Raw genomic sequence first — 17,871 nt, forward strand, 5'->3', positions numbered from 1 at the left:
GGCTCGTTATGTTTTTCTGCTAAAGATGTTGTCTATTCAAGAATACATCTTCCAGGATGCTTATTTACTTGGGCAGAAGATGGCTGTAGGGACCCACTTAATCCTTGCGAGAGTAGACCCCTCATATCTGCATGTCTGTGATTTAAGGGCTCTGACATGAATTGCTCCCTGTTCAACAGAGAAAAAGCTTCTGTAACGGTTGGGTAATGCAACCACATAGGCCTCTCTCATGATGCCTCAAGTTAAGGATTTGGCCCTTTGAGTTCAGACACTAGGTTATTAGACATTTACAAATAAAGAGGACGTCAGTAGGCCAAATTCCTTATGTTGCTCTCAGCTCTCTGAGTAGCAGGTCTTAGTTAAGAAAGGAAGAGAAATCTTTGTGAAGAAAGAAGGATGGGCTGAATGTACACTGTTGAAGGAAGGGAAAATGGGCGAGAGGTGCTCGGAAGGGGTGGAGCTTTGGAGTGAGGCCTGCGATACGGAAATGAACGGCCTCTGAAGATAAATGTCTGTTTCATGGTTTTTTCCTGAAATGGACCCAAACTGTCGTCAAATTATATACATGTATTGAATAAAATACCTAGATTGGAATTTCAGTCTTGCTTGGAATTTGCATTGGTATTGAAGAATTAAGACTTTTGTTAAAGCGAAGAGACGAAACCAAAGTTGAGTGTTCCCCCAACAGTGATGTCCCGCGTAGGGAGACTGCTGTACACAGGTCACGGTTTTGCTTTTGGCTTTGGTCTCGTGGCTGTGCCATTCCCTACTGGATAAGAAGTAGAGTTCTGTGGTTCAAGACAGGGCCACATCTGCAGGTGCTGTGACCGTCTGATTAGACCACTTCCCGCCCTGAGGGTCCATCTCTTTTACGTGACCTCAGACCCTTCGGTCCTTGAGAGGCCTGAGGTTAGCCCAGGGACAGAGACCCTTCTATGAATCCAATGAAGGCATGGACCCTCTCTTCAGAAAAATGTCCAAACACAGTTTTTATATAAAATGTTGAGGATGGTGGTAGATATCTTAAAGAGTGTCCATAGGGCCCAGATTAAGAAACCTTGTTCTGGCACATAGGTCACTGCTGAGCCACCAAGGAGTGTCCCTAAACCCCAGCCTGCCATGTGGCTGTTTCCTGTCCATCAAATGTACTTGTCCTCCCATCCCCCCACCCTTTGCTAATAGGCACGAGTCACTTGATTTGTATAGCCCTCGATGCCCTGAAGTGTTCACGTGGTAGAAATATTGAGTCATAAGTTTTGGTTTTATTAAAAACCTCATTATTCCAGAGCCTGCTTCTCCTGTAAATGTATTTTAATTCCGTTTTATCTTCAAGTTTGCGTACATTTTTATGGCTGGGCTAGCTCATTTGCAAAGATCTCTAGGGGATGGGGTATTTGAATATTCCCCTTGCTTAAGTCTTATGAACTTCCTCAGCATTATAAAACCAGTTCTCATTTTCAGCTTTCTTCTGAGATGGAGAAACACTGTTCTGCCATCTCGAGACAGATGCCATTGCTTTACAGGCAGAAATCCATAGGGACCAGAGGGGCCCCCAGGAGAGAAGCAGACCCCTATGAGAGGGCGGGGGGGAATGTGGATGGGCCAGAATATGGAGAACAGACTTCTAGCCAGCGACCATTATCACTGTTTTGGATTTCACATCAGAGTAGTAGAATCAACAAACCCTTACCCTAAGGATAGGTTTTCTGCCTTTAAAACGCCATCAAAGCCTGGCTATTCAAATCCTCCGTTTCTTGCAGTACTTGCTAACAGTAGGTGTTTTGTGCAGGTCAACAGATGTGTGTTTCCCTTGCCGGTTGACATCTTTCAAACTGAGTTGACCAGTCAAATGGTCCCACCTTTGTACCCAGGCACCCTCATTTTGGATCCAAAACAGAGGATACTCTCACCTTTCTGCAAATGGAACGAGTCCCAGAGTGGGTGGAATTGTGGGTGTCCTCTAAGATGTTCACTACCAATGTGATGAGTGAAACCAGTTTTTTTTTTCTGTTTTTTTTTAACCCTGATTATTTACTTGAGGTTGGGTAGGAGAATTTTTTTGCAAATCATACCATAAGAAAAGGGCAAGTTCTCAGACGCTGTGGGAGACAGAAATATTGCTGGATCCTTGTTTAAGCTCAGGGCAGAGTCTGCTAAGGATGTGAGCCAATGAGGCGGATGTGTGTCAGGCTGCCCCTGGCCTTCCTTCCGTTGGCAGGACTTCAGGGCCCCCAGGAGCTCTGGCCACAAGTCACCTGGAGTGAGTCAGCTTCTGGGACCTGTGCCCCCGCTTTCATTCTCTTTGCTGGAGCCAGTGTCTCTGACAGTGATCATCAGACACAGTGGGAAGAGCTGGAGCGGTTTACGTGCACATTAACGTGTGTTCTTAGTATCGTGTGCAGGGTCTTACTGACGGCCTCCTGGCTACTGGAATCAGGGACAAGCCGGGTTTAATTTTCAAGTAAGGCAGACAGCGGGAGGAGGTGGTGATCCCAGGTGGTCTGTAAACACGTTGCACTGAGTGTGGCAATGAGTGAGAAGGATGGTGATTACCCCGTGCACTGGCTTGTGGGCAAATGGGAAATCACATTTTCAGAAGAAAGAATCATTCTTTGCTTCGGAAAGCTTATGGCTGCCTCACTTGAGCTATTGATTTGTTTAGTTTGCAATGAGTACTCGGTGAGAACAACTAATTTCAAGCATGAATAATTGTACTCAAAATATAGCTACCTTTCCTGTTGGGATGGGCCACTCCCACCCCCTTGGGTACCTGATGGCTTGATTTGTTTTTGATGATCTGTTTTCCACCCAAAGCAAGATGCCCAGGCATTGCCCTCTCCTCCCCCAGCTGCCCTGGCTTGAGGGGAAGTCTGCTGATACAAACTACTGACTACCGGGTCTCCACCAAGAAGTAGACCAGCAGCACCTTTGCCACCGGAAGGGACTGTGTCTGCGTTCTCTGACCTGCCAGCATGGAATCAGGGCAGCCCAGAGTCCCCAGACTTGCCTCTGGTTAGCCTTCTCTGGAACAGCTTGGAGTCAGGCATCCTCCATTATTTCAGCAGGTTCTAGCAAAGCAACTTGCCGATGATGTCAGATAACACACATTGCCATGAGGCCAGAGGACCAGGCACATGATGGAGGAAACGCAACTTTTGGCTGGGGTGTCCCATCGGCATTGCTGAGGCTTCCCCACTGTCTACCCAGAATTAGGGTTACTCAGAGAAGACTGAGAATAATTGGAGAAGTAGGTCTATGGAAAATGTCTCTTTCAATTGAAATTTTAAAAATGCCTGCGCAAGGAGGGGAGTAGCACTGTTTCCCCTCTGGAGTACTGGTCAGGAATGGCTGGCACACGTATGTCAGGCCAGACGATTACAACCACCTCAATCGCTAAGATAACCTTTGCATATTGGAAGTGCCTTTAGATAAAATGAGATGATTCTGTCCAAATAGGTTTATAAATCATTCGTTTTTGCATGGACATTTGGGCAAGTCTGTATCCTTTTATATCTAATATCTTTGAGCTCTTGCATTTCATATATTAAGTTCATTGTGTCTGATCTGTCATCGATAATTAGAAACAATTGTATAATGTTTTGTGCAGTGTTTTTGCTTCCATATGAACAAGTACTATAAGAACATGGAATGGTGGGATGGGGTTACTTTTTTTCCACAGAAATCTGAGGACAGCTTTGCACTGTAACCAGAGTTCTTGATTCTTGAGTATTAAAAAATTTTGTGCTCAGTCATTCCCCTTGCACATTTTGTTTGTTAACTTGCCTGTTTTCTATGTCATTGAAAAATTGGAACCAAGCAATTGAATTAATAAACTTGCATTAAGGAAAGCAGAGTCTGTTGGCCAGCATGAATCTCAGCATATTATAAAATTTGAGTTGTTCCTTACATTTTCATTTTTGTCTCCCTCCCTAAATTAATGCCAACTCTGAGCCAGTTTTTACACTTGCTCTAGTGATATTAACTGATGTGAGGAGAAATGGTCTCCAAGTAAATTTTCCCATAAATGAGGTAATTTCAGTCAGTCCCAAAGGGTATCTGACTTTTACTTAAAAACAGAAAAATTTATATACAGTGTCCTGGGTTGTGCAAGTTAATAGGAAAATATTGTTTGAGAATAGTCAAGATTAAGGGGGCTCATACTTGTATGTTACAGTTTCTTAAAGGGCAGGAAACTTTGTTAGGGGAAGGCCTTAGACCAGAAGGTTAATGAGGAGAAGGTGGGTGAGAGGGTGGGTGCAGATGACCTGCACACCAAAAAAGGGTCACCCTCCACCTCATGGCCAACAGGGCTGATTTATAAAGAAACTCTTCCTGGCGCAGGATTGGGTTCCCTCTGATGTTGCTAATCATACAGGTTCATATGCTGTGTTTATAACGTCTGCTGGACCAGCTGGTGATTTCTATTGATGATTTGTTTTAGCCAAACTCAGGCCCTGAACTGGATTTGTCCGAAGATGAAAAAAGCGACACTGAAGATCAGGAAGAGACAGAACTGGGCGTCATGGAGGATCAGCGTAGTGTAATTCTTCATCTCATTTCACAGCTCAAACTTGGAATGGATTTGACCAAGGTAGGTTGGCATGTCCCACGGGGTTTGTGGCCAATTGTTTGGGTGCTGTCTCTACCTCTAAGCCTTCCCTGCTCATATGTCTTTACTCGTGGCGAGACTCGGAAAGCAGAGTGGGGAAGAGGTCAGAATTGCAGTCAAGAATGGCTGGCTATTCCAGGCATAATTTGAAACAATATTTTTACGTAAAGGCTCATCCTCAGAGCGTAAGCCTTGCATTTGATTTCCCGCTGGAGCTGTGACTCTATAAGGACAGAGAGATAATCAGAAGAAGCATATGGGATGATAAGGAAAATTCAAGATCGGATTTTTCATTTGTTTCCTGCTGTGTCCTAGAGAAGGTTAAAAATGGCCTATAGAGATAAGGCACTTTGGCCACAGAGAGAAAACAGGAGGAAGGAAAAAAGCGGAGTCAGGAGTGAGACCACGGCGCACACCTAGCCACGACCTACTGCTGGCTGTCGTTAGCTTTCTTTCACAGCTGGTTCCCAAAGGCAAGCTTGTTGGTGCTGCATTATGCAAAGATACACACCCGCCAGTTGGTAGACGTGCAATCACTCTTCTTGGTGCTGTGCTCAGCCAGGATTCCTCCTGAGGGACCTCCCCCAGAGAACCTTATCCAGCGTCCTAACCACTGGTGGCAACTCGTTGGGCCCATATCGACCCTCCCTCACCTCGAGTCGCTGGCTTCATACTGGAGGCAAGCAGGAAAAGAGATTTCGTGTGTAGCTGAAAGGTGGTATGGTATCATTGGGGGCATTGCGGGGTGGTGGAGAGTGCCTGGACCTTGCTGTCCGGCCACCTGGTTCCATATCCAGTCCTGACGCCTGCATGGAAGGGCAGAGTGGGAATGGGAAGTCGTGTGTAGCCCAGTGCTAAAGTCGTGGTTGGTGTGTCACCATTCTTATCCTTACGGAGGGTGGTGTGGTGTGGTGGGCGGTGCGGGATGGTAGAGGAGCCTCTGCTGGGGAAGGAGAGACATGGCCTATGGGGAAGCTATGCTGCCCACAGAAGATCTAGATTCTGACGGTCAGCTGGGAACATGTGGATGTCCTTCAAATGGTCAGAGCCCCTGAAGGGACAGCCCGTGGAAACTACAGTGAGGGTACTTGGCTTGTTTGGCTGCAGTGAAGGGTCGGGATCCCCCAAGTTCACTTCAGATTGGGGTGAAGGCCAGGGAAGAGAGAGGAAAGGGGTGGGTGGGGAGGAGGAGCTCCTCAAAGAGGAAGATGACAGCATGGTAACTGACCGTTTAGAGGAGACAGAGGAGTTGGGAGCCTAAAGGACGACAGAAAAGCCTCTTCTTTGAAATGTTTGTATGTGTTTGGATATGAGTGTGTCTGATTTTCTGGGAGACCGTACCGCTTTAAACAAAAGACTGGCCCTACGTTGACTGAGGACGCCTGACCGAGAAAGTTCCTTAGCTTTACCATTCTCCGCCCTCGGCTTGGGTCTTGCCAGCTCTGCACGCCCAGCTGTGGAGACTTGCTCTACATTATGCTGCTTTCTCTCCATTTCAGCCTGCGAGTGCTGTAATTCTCATACCCTTTTTGCTAGAGACACCATTTTAAATGTTTGCCTTTTAAAAAGCCACCTCTTTTTTATTCTTGTGGATTGTGGAGACAATACGGAGCGTGAGATAAGATCTGGAGAATGGAATATGGGTAGCAATGGAACCAGTAGGATTTAAAGTCACATTTACAAACTGGGAGTTGTGACCCCTTTAGTAAGTTGTAAACGTCATTCAGTGGGTCAGATGATCATTTCTAAGAAGTGAAATACAACAGAAAATATCAGAGTATATTGCACATAAGACTCTTACTTTACTTCCCTTGATACCTGTGTACTGAGTCACATTGTAAAACAAATTCTCACTGTGGATCATATTAAAAAAATATTTGTAAAACTTTGATGTGGAATCATGAATGATTCAGGAGAGAGACTGTAACTGGAATTGTCCAGGTCAGATGTGGAGAAACACAAGAAAATGCTGAGGGGTCTTATTATGGCAGGTTGAGTGTCTCAGAGACATCACATTATGGCTCTCTTGTTTTAAAATAAGGGAAATCATAAGAACTGTGAATCTCTTATTTATTATTAGTTTATTAGGCTATGACTGCATTTCTGGAGCCACGGTCTATTCCTAAAAGAGCAAATGTTGGGTTTATCTAATATGTGAAAGAAAAACTGCTCTAGAGTATAGTTCATTCACTTATTTGCTGGGAAAAAAACTGCTATTCAAAGACCAAGGAGAAATTTGACAAGCTGAAATACTCATGAGAGGAAGAGGTACACCTGTTATTTATCAGAAACCTTTTATTGTCTGCTAAGGTTTCTGAACTTTTGTTGTCCTGCATCATAAAAATGTTGATGAAATTCTGTCTTTCCTGATTGTCTCCTTTTCTCTTCTTGGCTCTTGCCCATTTCATTCAGTTAAGCTTGTACTAAACTGGCAATTGAAGGACGTAGCCTGAATGGAGTGTCTGATGAGCAGGTACCCTAGAGCTAGAACATTCTTTGATTCAAGGATGAAGCCTCTGGTGTCTGTAAAACGAATGTGCTCCCCATCTTTAGGAGCTGGGCGGTACTGATGCGTTCACACATCACCAGCCTGACGGGGTGCCTGCATTTTGCCTTCGGTAACTGTGGTCACTAGACAGGGCAGTTTCATGGGCATGTGACTGACCAGAGGGTCACACAGCACCCTGTACTCACAAGCGTCCCATGCTGGGTTTAATGTTCTGCTATCGGTGTCTTGAAATTCTTAATTTTGAACAAGAAGACTTGCATTTTCATTTTTCCTGGGGTCCCACCAAGGATGTGGCCGGCCCTGTCTCCAGAAGCACCCTCGTCTGCCCTCTTACCTCCGCGGTGGTTCCATAGCCCAAATTGCTGGTGAAAACCCCACTAGATAGCTTGCTACATTTCCACAAACTGTGGGTAGCCTAGAAAGGAAAAGAAGAGAGAAAGGAGGAACCACAGAAAAATGGTGGGCCACAAAGGGGTTCTTTGAAGGAAGGGGCATTTAGGTCGTGCGTGAAGGATGAGTTGGCGTTAGCGGGAGAAATGGGAGGAAGGGCATTCCTGGCAAGGGAACAGAGTGGGCAAAGCTGGAGAGGGGAGCGCACGGTGGCTGGAGCGGAGCATGTGCTGGTGAGGAGCACGGTTGAACCTGGAGTGAGTCAATGGGTCAGAACCTGCAGAGGCTTGTGGACCATGTAGAGGAGGGTAAATTTGGTCCTGAGGGCGATGGGAAGCCTTTCGAGGGTTTGAAACAGGTGAGAAACATAATGTGGTATTCAGGAGACGCTGGAGTAGCTGCTGTGGGCTCCAGGGAGAGGGGCCCACAGAGTGCAATGTTGAGCTTAGAGGTTTATTATGACCATTTTTACCTAGTGTTCAGGATATGAAAGGCAACACTGGTGATGCAGACGTGCAGCCTTCTAACGTATGTTTACTGAGTACTGCACCTGCCAGTTACTGTTCTAGACACTGGGAGTGCAGCAGTGGGCAAAACATTGAGAATCCACTTCCTTATGGTACTTGTGTGATAATAGAAGAAGAGAGAGACAATAAATGAGAGAGAGAGAGAGAGAGAGAGAGACAGAGAGAGAGAGAGAGACAGAGAGAGAGAAAGACGGAGGGAGAGAGAAGAAAAGAATATGGAGATGAGAAGTACGATGACGAGAAGTAGAGCATGGCAGGGAGGTTTAAATGGGATGGCGTGGGGGATGGTATGTGCCCTCTTAGATAAACTGGTCACGGTAGGATTCTCCCAGGTGACACTGGAGTAGAGACGAGATTAAAACGAGGGAGTCGGCCCTGTGACTATCTAGTGGGAGAGTGTTCTGGCCAGAGGGGACAGTGAACGAAGAAGGCCAAGATGGACCTTTCTTTGGCATTTGGAGGATGAGCAAGGAGGCCTGTATGGCTGGATCAGAGTGAACTGGGTGTGCTGGAAGGAAATTACATTAGTGAGACCACAGGGGCTGGGTCAGAGGGTCTGGTGGGACATTATGAGGACTTGGGATGTTTCTCTAAGTAGTATGGGTGGCCACTGGAGAGTTTGAGCCCAGGAATGCATGGCCTTACTTGCGTTTTTCAAAGATCATTTTGACTCTTGTGTGAAAAGTAGACTGGGGCGGGGACGAGTGGGGTGTGGGCAGCAAAGGTGAGGGTAGATGCAGAGAGGAGGTGATTGATGATGGCAGATTCTGGATAGAAAATGCCAACAGGATATGGATATCCTGCTTGCAGATGGATGGGATGCAGAGTCTGAGAGAAAGAGAGGAAGAAAGAATGACTAAAGTTTTGACCTGAGCAACTAGAATAATAATAATTAGAGTCCCCATTTTAAAAACATTATCTATTGCTAAGGGACTAACCACCTGAAATGTAGTGGCTTAAGATGTGAATCATTTTATTTGTTCACAGTTATGCGGTCTGGGCCGGGACCAGCTGGGCAGTTCTATGGGTCTTGCCAGTGGTCACTGGTGTGCCTGGCATCACCTGGTGGGTTAGTTGTAGGCTAGACTCAGCTGAGACAGCTAGGCTTCTCTCTCACTCCATCAATTTGGATTTTTCTCCCTCCGTGTATTCTTCCTACCTGATCTCTCCGGCTAGGTAGCCATATAGCTTACACTGCAGTGCAAAGCTCCCAAAAGAGCCAAAGTGCAAGTTGATAAACCTTCTTAAGGCTCAGGCCCCAAACTGGCCTAAATGTCACTTCTACTTTATTAATTAAACCAAGTCACAGGTCCAGCCCAGGTTGAAGAGGAAGGAACTATGCAAGGGCCTGAGTTCCAGGAGCTGTGGTCCATCGAGGGCCACCAGTGGAATAGATGACACTCCTCCCTTTTTCCAAGAAAGAGAAGTCTCTGGGGAGAGCAGGATGGAGATGGGGGTTGGGGGGATATCACAGATGCAGTGTTGGATCCTTAGGTCTGAGGTATCCATTCTTTACGCTTCCAAGCACAGAGGGCATGTGGGCAGTTGTAGACGGAAGCCTAGGTGTTATGAGTGAGGTTCAGGTACAAGTTTGAGAGTAAACAATGTATAGCAGGTGTTTAAAGCCAGGACATGGAATGAGCTCCTCCAGGGAGTGAGAGAGGAGGGGGAAAGAAGTCCAAGGACTGAGTCCTTGGATACTCCAGTGTTTCGCGGTTGGGAGATGAGAAGGATCCAGCAAAGGAGACTAAGAAGGGTCAGCCGGGGAGGTAGGACGGAAACCAGAGGAGTGTCCTGTCATGGAAGTCACACGAAGAGGGTGTTTCAAGGAGAAAGGAGTTGTCCTGTATGGAATTGCTGCTGATGGGCCGAGAAAGACCAGGCCTACAGATGGAGCGTTTGTCTTTGTCAAGGTCTGATTGGGTGGGTTCAAGGGAGAATGGGAAGAAAAGTGGTGACAGGGAGTAAAAACAGCCATGTGAGGAGCTCTGATGTAAAAATGGAGCAGAAAATTGGGTGGACGCTGAAGGGGCTTCTGGAGCTAGGAGAGGTTTGGTTTCTTCCGATGTTTGAATGCCAATGGGAGTAGTTAGGAGAGAGGGAGGAGATGACTGCAGGAACTTGGGTAGTGAAAGGACATGGGGCCCAGTGCATCGGCACACGGGGTGTCCTTACAGAGGACAGTTCGTCCGTTGTAGCAGGAGGGCGGGCAGAGTGGAGGAGTGCGGACACCAGCAAATGGGCAGGAGGGCCCGTGTTTAAGCACGTGGCTCTGAGCCAGGCTGCCTGGGCGGCGTCCTAGCCGAGTTCCCTAACCCCTGAGAGCCTCCGTATCCTTCTGTGAATTTCCCCATGGGGTTGCTCTGTGTGTGTGGACAGCGGTGTGTGTGAAGGATTCAGAGCAGAGCCTGGTGCACAGCAAGCACTATGAAAATGTTTGCTGCTGTGATCACCATGTGCACGTTCTTGATGGACGGCTTCGATTTTCCCGGGGTAGGGGACCGGGAGCAAGGTGATTAAGTGAGAGTGATAAAGAGGGAAAGGTTGTTAGAGATGTGAAGAGGGAGGAGATGACAGGAAATGTTTGTCTCAGGGAGAGGAAGACTGTGGGAGGATTGCCGCACGGGGGACCACTTACGGTTTCTAGGTCACGAATTTAAAGTGAGACCAGTCAGCGTGTTGTCTCTTTTTCTCCAGGACAGTTGAGCTGCCAGATCGAGGCATGGAGAGCGTGAGGAGCTGGATTCAATCAGAGTTGAGGTTTGCTTAGTTAGTACCCCTGAGGGAGAGAGTGGCAGAGTTGCTGGGAGCAGATCAAAGGGAGTAAGTGTAAGGTGGTATGGAAGTCACAGGCAGATGGGTGGTAGACAGGACAAGGTCAATAGGTTTTGGTGAAGCTGGGGATGAGGCAAAGTGCGTTGGGACGTCAGCGGTGATGGGTGGAGTGTGGGATGCTTGAGACTGAGATTACGGAGGTGGTAGTGACAGGTAACAACCAGATCCAGGTGTGCCTGTTTGTGACCAGTCTGGATTCCTCAGGAGATTTAGCCTAAACTCCAATTTTACAGATTCGGATGGGAGGGAGATCTTTTAGAACAGTGAATTTCGAGCCCTTCCAATCCCTTTCCTGATACTTTTGACTCTTCTCTCCAAATCTTGTTTTTATAATAATGCTCTGTCAAGCAAAGCCTGCTACCTATCCTGAAATGTTCGTCTTTTAATAGAAGATACAGTAGTGACCTGGCTGCCCTAAGCTTGTCTGTACCACGTGTCTTGTGGGGGCAGCGTGTCATCTCCATGCTTCCTTCCCTGTGCAGTTGGCAGGAGCTCATCAATCCTGCTCTCCCGGAAAGAATTCCCGTGAGTCTTCAGGCTTCCTGGGTGTGGCCATGAGGGGTCCATCATAGGCCAATCAGAATTGGCTCACATTCCATCTTTCTACTTATATTTAGCCTTCTGTAAATTATAAAAGCTTTCTGGGCTTTAGTTTTCTCACCTATAAAATGTACTAGTCACACCTGCTCACAGGTTATGGAGAAAATTGAACAACGTAACGGGACGCCTAAAGCACCGTGCTGGGCTTCAGTGCTAGAAATGGTTTATGTTTGAAACATTTCATGCATGCTCACAGCACTTTTCTTGTTTTATACAATTATTTCTCCTTTTTCTCAAATAATTGATTATTTACAGAAACATCCGAGGTGGTCCCAGGGGTTGCTCTGGTCTTCAGGGGACTTGCTTTTAGTCTTCAGCTTTGTCACTGAAACTTAGGTGACAACTTTGTGACTGATCTCTGTTGTCTTTATTGTCCCCTGGTCTCTAGCAGAGTGAGCATTTACTATCTGCTGGGTGGGCTCTGGGCCAGTTTTACACTATCATTTAATATTCCTCAAGAAGGCCCCGGAGGCTGGTATTCTTTGCCCCATTTGACAGCAGAGGAAGTGAGTCTGGGAGAGATGAAGCTGCCCTAGGACACGTGGCTAGAGGTGTCAAGCCGTGAACCAGAGCTCACAGCCGAGTCCCTTCTGCAAGCCAAGGTCTGGGACTCTGAGGAACTAGAATAAAATTATATTTCAAATTTTCTAACAAAAATGTAAATGAATGCCTTCTGTGATGTTCTAAGCACCTTGAGATGGGTGTGAATGGAGCTGGCGCTTTAAGGAAAGCCAGGGGAGCCCCGTTAGCTCAGGAGAGAAAGCTTTGGCAGTGTGAATTATCTGCCCTTTCTTTTGTAAGGTTGGATTTTTGTGTATTTCCCTTGACTTCCTTAAAAGATTCCATAGGTCACTCTCGGTGGGTGGTCTCGGCCTCTCTTGGCTTGCTTGTTTGCACCGGGTGGGTTTGCCAGTCTGAGGACAGAGTATTGTGTAGATAACGCTCAAGGTTATTAAGTTAACTGAACTGTCTTTGGAGACAAATGCATCTGCCCTGGGCCTGCCTTTGCGGAGGCCTGCTGTGTTCTCCGTTGGGGGGAAGGGACGATCCCTCTTTCTGTGGGGGCCCTTTGACTTTCTCAATGGGTGATCAATTATTTCCAAGTTCTAAGAGCCCAACCTGAAGATTATTTACTTCTAGATTGATGCAGCTTTAAATGTAATTAATTGTTTTCTGAGCCCCGAGTGCAGATCTTCTCTTTTATTTTTCCCTTTCCCCCGAATTGTTCATTGTCTTAATTATGTTAACGGGAGAAAAGGCAGCCCTTATTGATGGCTCCATAAATCTGCAGCAGCGATTCTAGCCATTTGGATGCCATCCGTCGGTGCAGCTGGGCCATCACTCACCTCTCCGTTGGAGGCAGACAGCCCAATTAGTACTCACCACTTCTTGGCTCTGTATCTCCAGGTCCACCACCCAAAGAACAGATGATTAAGTGACTTATTTGCAAAGGCACCAAAAATAAATAAATAAAAAAGGCAGGGAGATCGTAGGAGAGACAGAAATCTGCTTTAATGAAAAATATGATATCTTGCCCAGAGTGTGCAGGGTGCTGCTTTTGAAGGGCATCGATCTGGTGTTCTGCACAAAACGCTGTCAGAGCATCCCAACAAGATGAGAAGGAAACAGTCACTCCACTCCCAACCCATCTCCTCCATCTCTCCAGGTGTTCTACTTTCCCCAGCTCTGACACAGCTACAGTATCGCTGTCAGGTGCAGAATATATATCCAGTGGGTTGGACTTGGCGTTGGCTGTGAGACCATAATTTCCGAGTCTGCAATTTCAGGAGGGTTGTCTTTGAAAATTGATAAGTTCTCAGGTATTGCATCCCTAATAGAGCCTTTTTCCTCCAACTTTTTATTTTGCACATTTCCTAATCTACAGTAGAGTTGCAAGAATGGTACAATGAACGTCCATATATCACCTTTATTGACCGATTGTTACATTTTGCCTCTTTGCATTTATTTCTTCTTCCTTCCCTTTCTCCCAATCTCTCCTCCCCTGCCTTTTTCTATTTCTCTGTTTCTCTCTCTGCCTGTCCTTCTCTCTCCCTCTGAAACCCCAACTATACATGTGCATATATCTGTGTGGTTCATTTTTTGATGGACCATTTCACAGTATGTTGTAGAGATGACAGCTCCCCCCTACGTCCATCGGTGAGTATCTCCTCCAGGGACATTCTCCTACAAATTACATTTGTCATACTTGGGAAATTTAACATTGATACAATGCTATTTCATATACGGCCCTCAGTAAAACTTTCCCAAATTATCCAAATAATATACTTTATGTCGTTAAGAAGAGCAAGAAGAGCATTGTGGATGCTATGAGGGAGATATATGTGGGGTGCAGTGAAGTTATGGAGGAGGGGGCGCTGTTGGTTTGGCCTTGGGAGCAGGAGCTGTCAGAAGAAGCTTCACAGAGGAGGTTAGCATTGAGCTGAAGGCAAGAGAAGAGGCGGAAAAGTGTAACAGGAGTTAATGTGTGTGTGTGGCGGGGGGAGGCCTGGGGCCAGAAAGTGAGGGATAACGCGAGACTAGAGAGAGGGGGGGTCCAAATTAGACTTTATTCACCTCTTATGGAGATTTTAGAAAGATGAATGTGGCTGTGGGTGGAGAAGAAGTAAGGGCGGCACGACAGAAAGCTGGAAGGCCAGTTAGAAGCTACAGCTGTGCTTTCCGGAAAGAGGGCACCATGTGAGTCCTTTCTTAATTGCCGAAGGTGTCCCTCCGGACTGTGATGTTAACGATAGCCTTTGGACTGGTGAACTGCCCTGCCATTCCAAGGGAGTAGGCAGTGGGGCTCGTGTCCCACCCTCTCCCCTGTGCCGCCTCCTGCTCCCCACACTGATTTATTCATCAGTGACAGTAGAGGGGGTGATGGGTAGCCCCCCATTTCCAGTTCTTATGTCCAGTGAACTCTTCCTAGTCCTCTGAGGGAAAGAAAATGTTCCCATTAGCCCCAAAACAGACAAGCACGGGTGTCAGGGGTAACGGAAAGAACTTGAGGGTGGCAGTTGGGAGCCCTGAGGTCCCCTGCCTGCACCACACCTGGCAGGGTGCCTTCTCTCCCGTCCTCCCCAGTCTCTGTCCCCTCACCTAGGAGGCATTGAATTCCATCGTCTTAAAGGTCCCTCCTGGTTCTGATGTTCAGTGATTTGGGATTCTGAGCGGAGTCCTTTTTCTTATTTATGCTGCCTTAATCCTTCAGCCTCTGAGTTCGGAAATGCTGACTAAGGCAAAACAACGCTTTCAATTCTTGCCCATTTCAAAAGTACACCGTGAGTAGATATTGTAGCTGATTCTTTCCTTGTCATTCGAGCGTGGGTACAAACACGAACGGTCTTGCTGACCAGAGGTGGACTTGTTGCCAGAGAAGCCCCATTGCCACAGGGTGGGGAGAAGGCTGTGCGTCAGTCATGGAATCGTCTGCACTTGGCGTTCTGTATGTCAGGGCTGACGTCCCCCGAGTAACTCTGCCTGCTCCCTGATCACAGGGCCCCCGGGGCCCTGGGAAGCAAGTGAGCCGGAAGTGGAGTGGTCTGGGGATGGTCTGGCCATACGAACATTTGTGGCTTCTTTTCCTTTGTAATTGATTTGGCCTCCTTGAGGGGGTTTCCACGGCTCCTTCAATCGGAAGTTTTCAACCTGTACAGCCTGTGTGGGGGAGTTTCTAGGGGAGACCTTGAGTGGCTCTAGGGGTGGGAAAGGGAGAGATGGTGAGTGTTTGGGGGCTATTGTACCTCCCTTTTTACTCTGCCATCGGCCACCTACATGGTGGGAGGCCACAGGGAGAACACAGCAGCCTGGCCCCTGGGAGCTTCATTGGAAGAGCAGACCCCGGAGAGCAAGGGGATGGCTGCTGAGTGATGATCTGGCCCGCAAAAGACATAGGAAGCAATAACAGTGGCATCTGATGGCCACCTGAGCCAAGGTGTGCTTTTCCTGGCTGGCTCGTATCCTTGAGCAGCCAGATTTTCACTTTTGTCAAGTTGTGGCTGAAAGAAAAAATCAGGAAATTCCCTTGAAGTTGCATAGTTGTGTTTTAGATAACGTTTCTTCTTCCAGCATATGATGAAAGCAAAGCAGAAAGATATGGAAAAAAAAAAAAGGAAAATCACTTATTTCTATCACCAAGAGAAATGCTAACATTTGAGTCTTTTTATTATCCTTGGGTTGTAGTATAAGTTCAATTTTACATCTGGCTTCTTTTTTCCTTAACACAGGTATGTTTTCCTCTGACTGTTTTTAAATGAAAGATAGAGAGGCATTCACAAAGATACAAAGTGGGCTGGGCTTTCTCTAGTTTCCTCTGAAATCTCTGCATTGCTGATCTCATGTCTGCCTGTCTGTCTCTGTCAGGATATGTCTCTTCCATTGTCTCTACATCCTTCGCAACGAAGGGCCTTAGTAAGCTGACGTGGAGGCAAGGTGACAGATCTGTAAGCCGTGATAGTCACAGTTAGTGATGTGCCCCTTGCAAATGTTTTCATGGGAGTTAGGGACCCATGTGAAGGAAGGACAGATGTGGTCATGGAAGGAGGGAGCGTAACCCTGCTGCGTGACCTTGGTCAACTTGCTTGAACTCCTCTCCGCTCACTCAATGTGAGATGCTCCAGGTCAAAGAGAGCTGTGTCATGCTAAGTGGGTGGGTTATTAACACCCTGTAACTAAGTCATTGTAAAACCCTCCCAGAACCCTGAGAAACAGGTTCTCTCTTTCATATATCAGTAATAGTAACGAGTTACCTGCTTTCCAGCCCCGTTTTCGAATGTCTCTCATTTCTTTTAAATGACCTAATCATCAGGTTGCCGTCATTTGGGCTTGTATGGGGATTGACTACCTTGATCCACTTTAGATCAGCGAGGGGTCTCTCTGCCCAGCCCCAGACACAGCCATCCAAATTTCTCCTTCTCTATGGTAATAGGGCCAGTCACACTCCTACAGTGCTAGTCCATTTAGCAGAAGATTCTCCATTAAGTGCCAGCCTACTTTGTAACTTCTGCTCATGTTTTCTGGTCCAGCCTTGTGGAGCAGCCTCCACAAATGGTCCCTCTTCTCTGTGGCAGCTCTGTGGACATTGGCCTGGAGACCTGAGCCAGGGGCCCGTTCTACACTCCTACCTGCCTTGATCATTTTGGGGTGTGTACGGAGATCTCCAAATAGACACTCTTGGTGGTGGTGGGTTCTGGTCTACCTGGACCCCCTTTGATGGGGCACCAACAAAGCCTAATGTCCATGTTTGTGGGAACACACTGAGCCCCCGTGGTTCTGCCTGATAAACATGAAAGAGGCCTTCCGAGCTGTTTTCGCCACATCTCTAAATAATGGGGAGTAAAAAGGGGGCTGTGTGTTAGGAGAGTGGTGGCAGTGGAGAGACAGAAGCTCTTGTTTTAGCCCAGGTGAGCAAAGAAGGAGATCGCTCAGGAAAGTCCTCTACATAGAGCTGGGTTGGCATTGGTGCCACCATGGCAGCCATTCCCACTTTCTTCAGTATTTTTTACGCTGATTTGTCGTTTGTGTACAAATCCAAAGAAACCATTCCCTGGCATAAGCCATTGTGAATTTGCTTGATGGCAGTTGCAGCCTTCCTTTTTTTTCCTTTTCATGTAAACAGGGATTTCTGTCTGACTTGGTCTCCTCCCAAATGCAGGTGGTGCTTCCCACATTCATTCTGGAGAAGCGATCCTTGCTGGAGATGTACGCAGACTTCATGGCACACCCAGACCTGCTACTGGCCATAACTGCCGGGGCCACGCCAGAGGAGAGGGCCATTTGCTTCGTGGAGTACTATCTCACAGCCTTCCATGAGGGCCGCAAGGGGGCGTTGGCCAAGAAGCCCTACAACCCCATCATTGGTGAGACGTTTCACTGCTCCTGGGAAGTTCCCAAGGACAGTGTCAAGCCAAAGAGGACTGCCTCCCACTCTTCTCCCAGCCACGAACCCCCAGTGGCCGATGGCCCTTCCAAAAGCTACAAACTAAGGTTTGCAGCTGAGCAAGTGTCCCATCACCCGCCCATCTCCTGCTTCTACTGTGAGTGCAAGGAGAAGAGACTGTGCATCAACACTCACGTGTGCACCAAAAGCAAGTTCCTGGGCATGTCCGTGGGGGTCTCCATGATAGGGGAAGGTAAGCCATGTCGTATGTTTGATGGAGTGTCACTCTTACACAGTGACAGTTGTATACGTGACGGATGATTTTGTGTGGGTTCCTTGTTTGCATTTTGTTTTGAGATTGTCTGGGGGGGGGCGGCGGGGCGTGGACAGGAGGGATGAATTTTGTGACTTGAAGACCAGGTCCTGGTAAATTTCCCAGTGGCGCCAAAGCGATGGACGAGATGGGATGCAGCTGTTTGCTTAACTCGCCGCCCACCTGGATCTTTACATGTTGTGCGTGTGT

General features: G+C 47.3%; 1 protein-coding gene across 4 annotated transcripts in view; it reads left to right on the forward strand.

Moving 5' to 3' along the window:
• Positions 1-17,871, forward strand: part of OSBPL10 (oxysterol binding protein like 10) — a 261,600-nt gene that overhangs the window by 225,701 nt on the left and 18,028 nt on the right. For all 4 annotated transcript variants that reach the window (XM_033132493.1, XM_033132491.1, XM_033132494.1 and 1 more), the window contains 2 exons: positions 4,442-4,591; positions 17,124-17,601. In XM_033132493.1, the coding sequence (XP_032988384.1) occupies positions 4,442-4,591; positions 17,124-17,601 (628 nt within the window). The remainder of the gene's footprint in view (positions 1-4,441; positions 4,592-17,123; positions 17,602-17,871) is intronic.

Source organism: Rhinolophus ferrumequinum, chromosome 17 (genome assembly GCF_004115265.2).
Source record: "Rhinolophus ferrumequinum isolate MPI-CBG mRhiFer1 chromosome 17, mRhiFer1_v1.p, whole genome shotgun sequence".
Lineage (NCBI taxonomy): Eukaryota > Metazoa > Chordata > Mammalia > Chiroptera > Rhinolophidae > Rhinolophus > Rhinolophus ferrumequinum.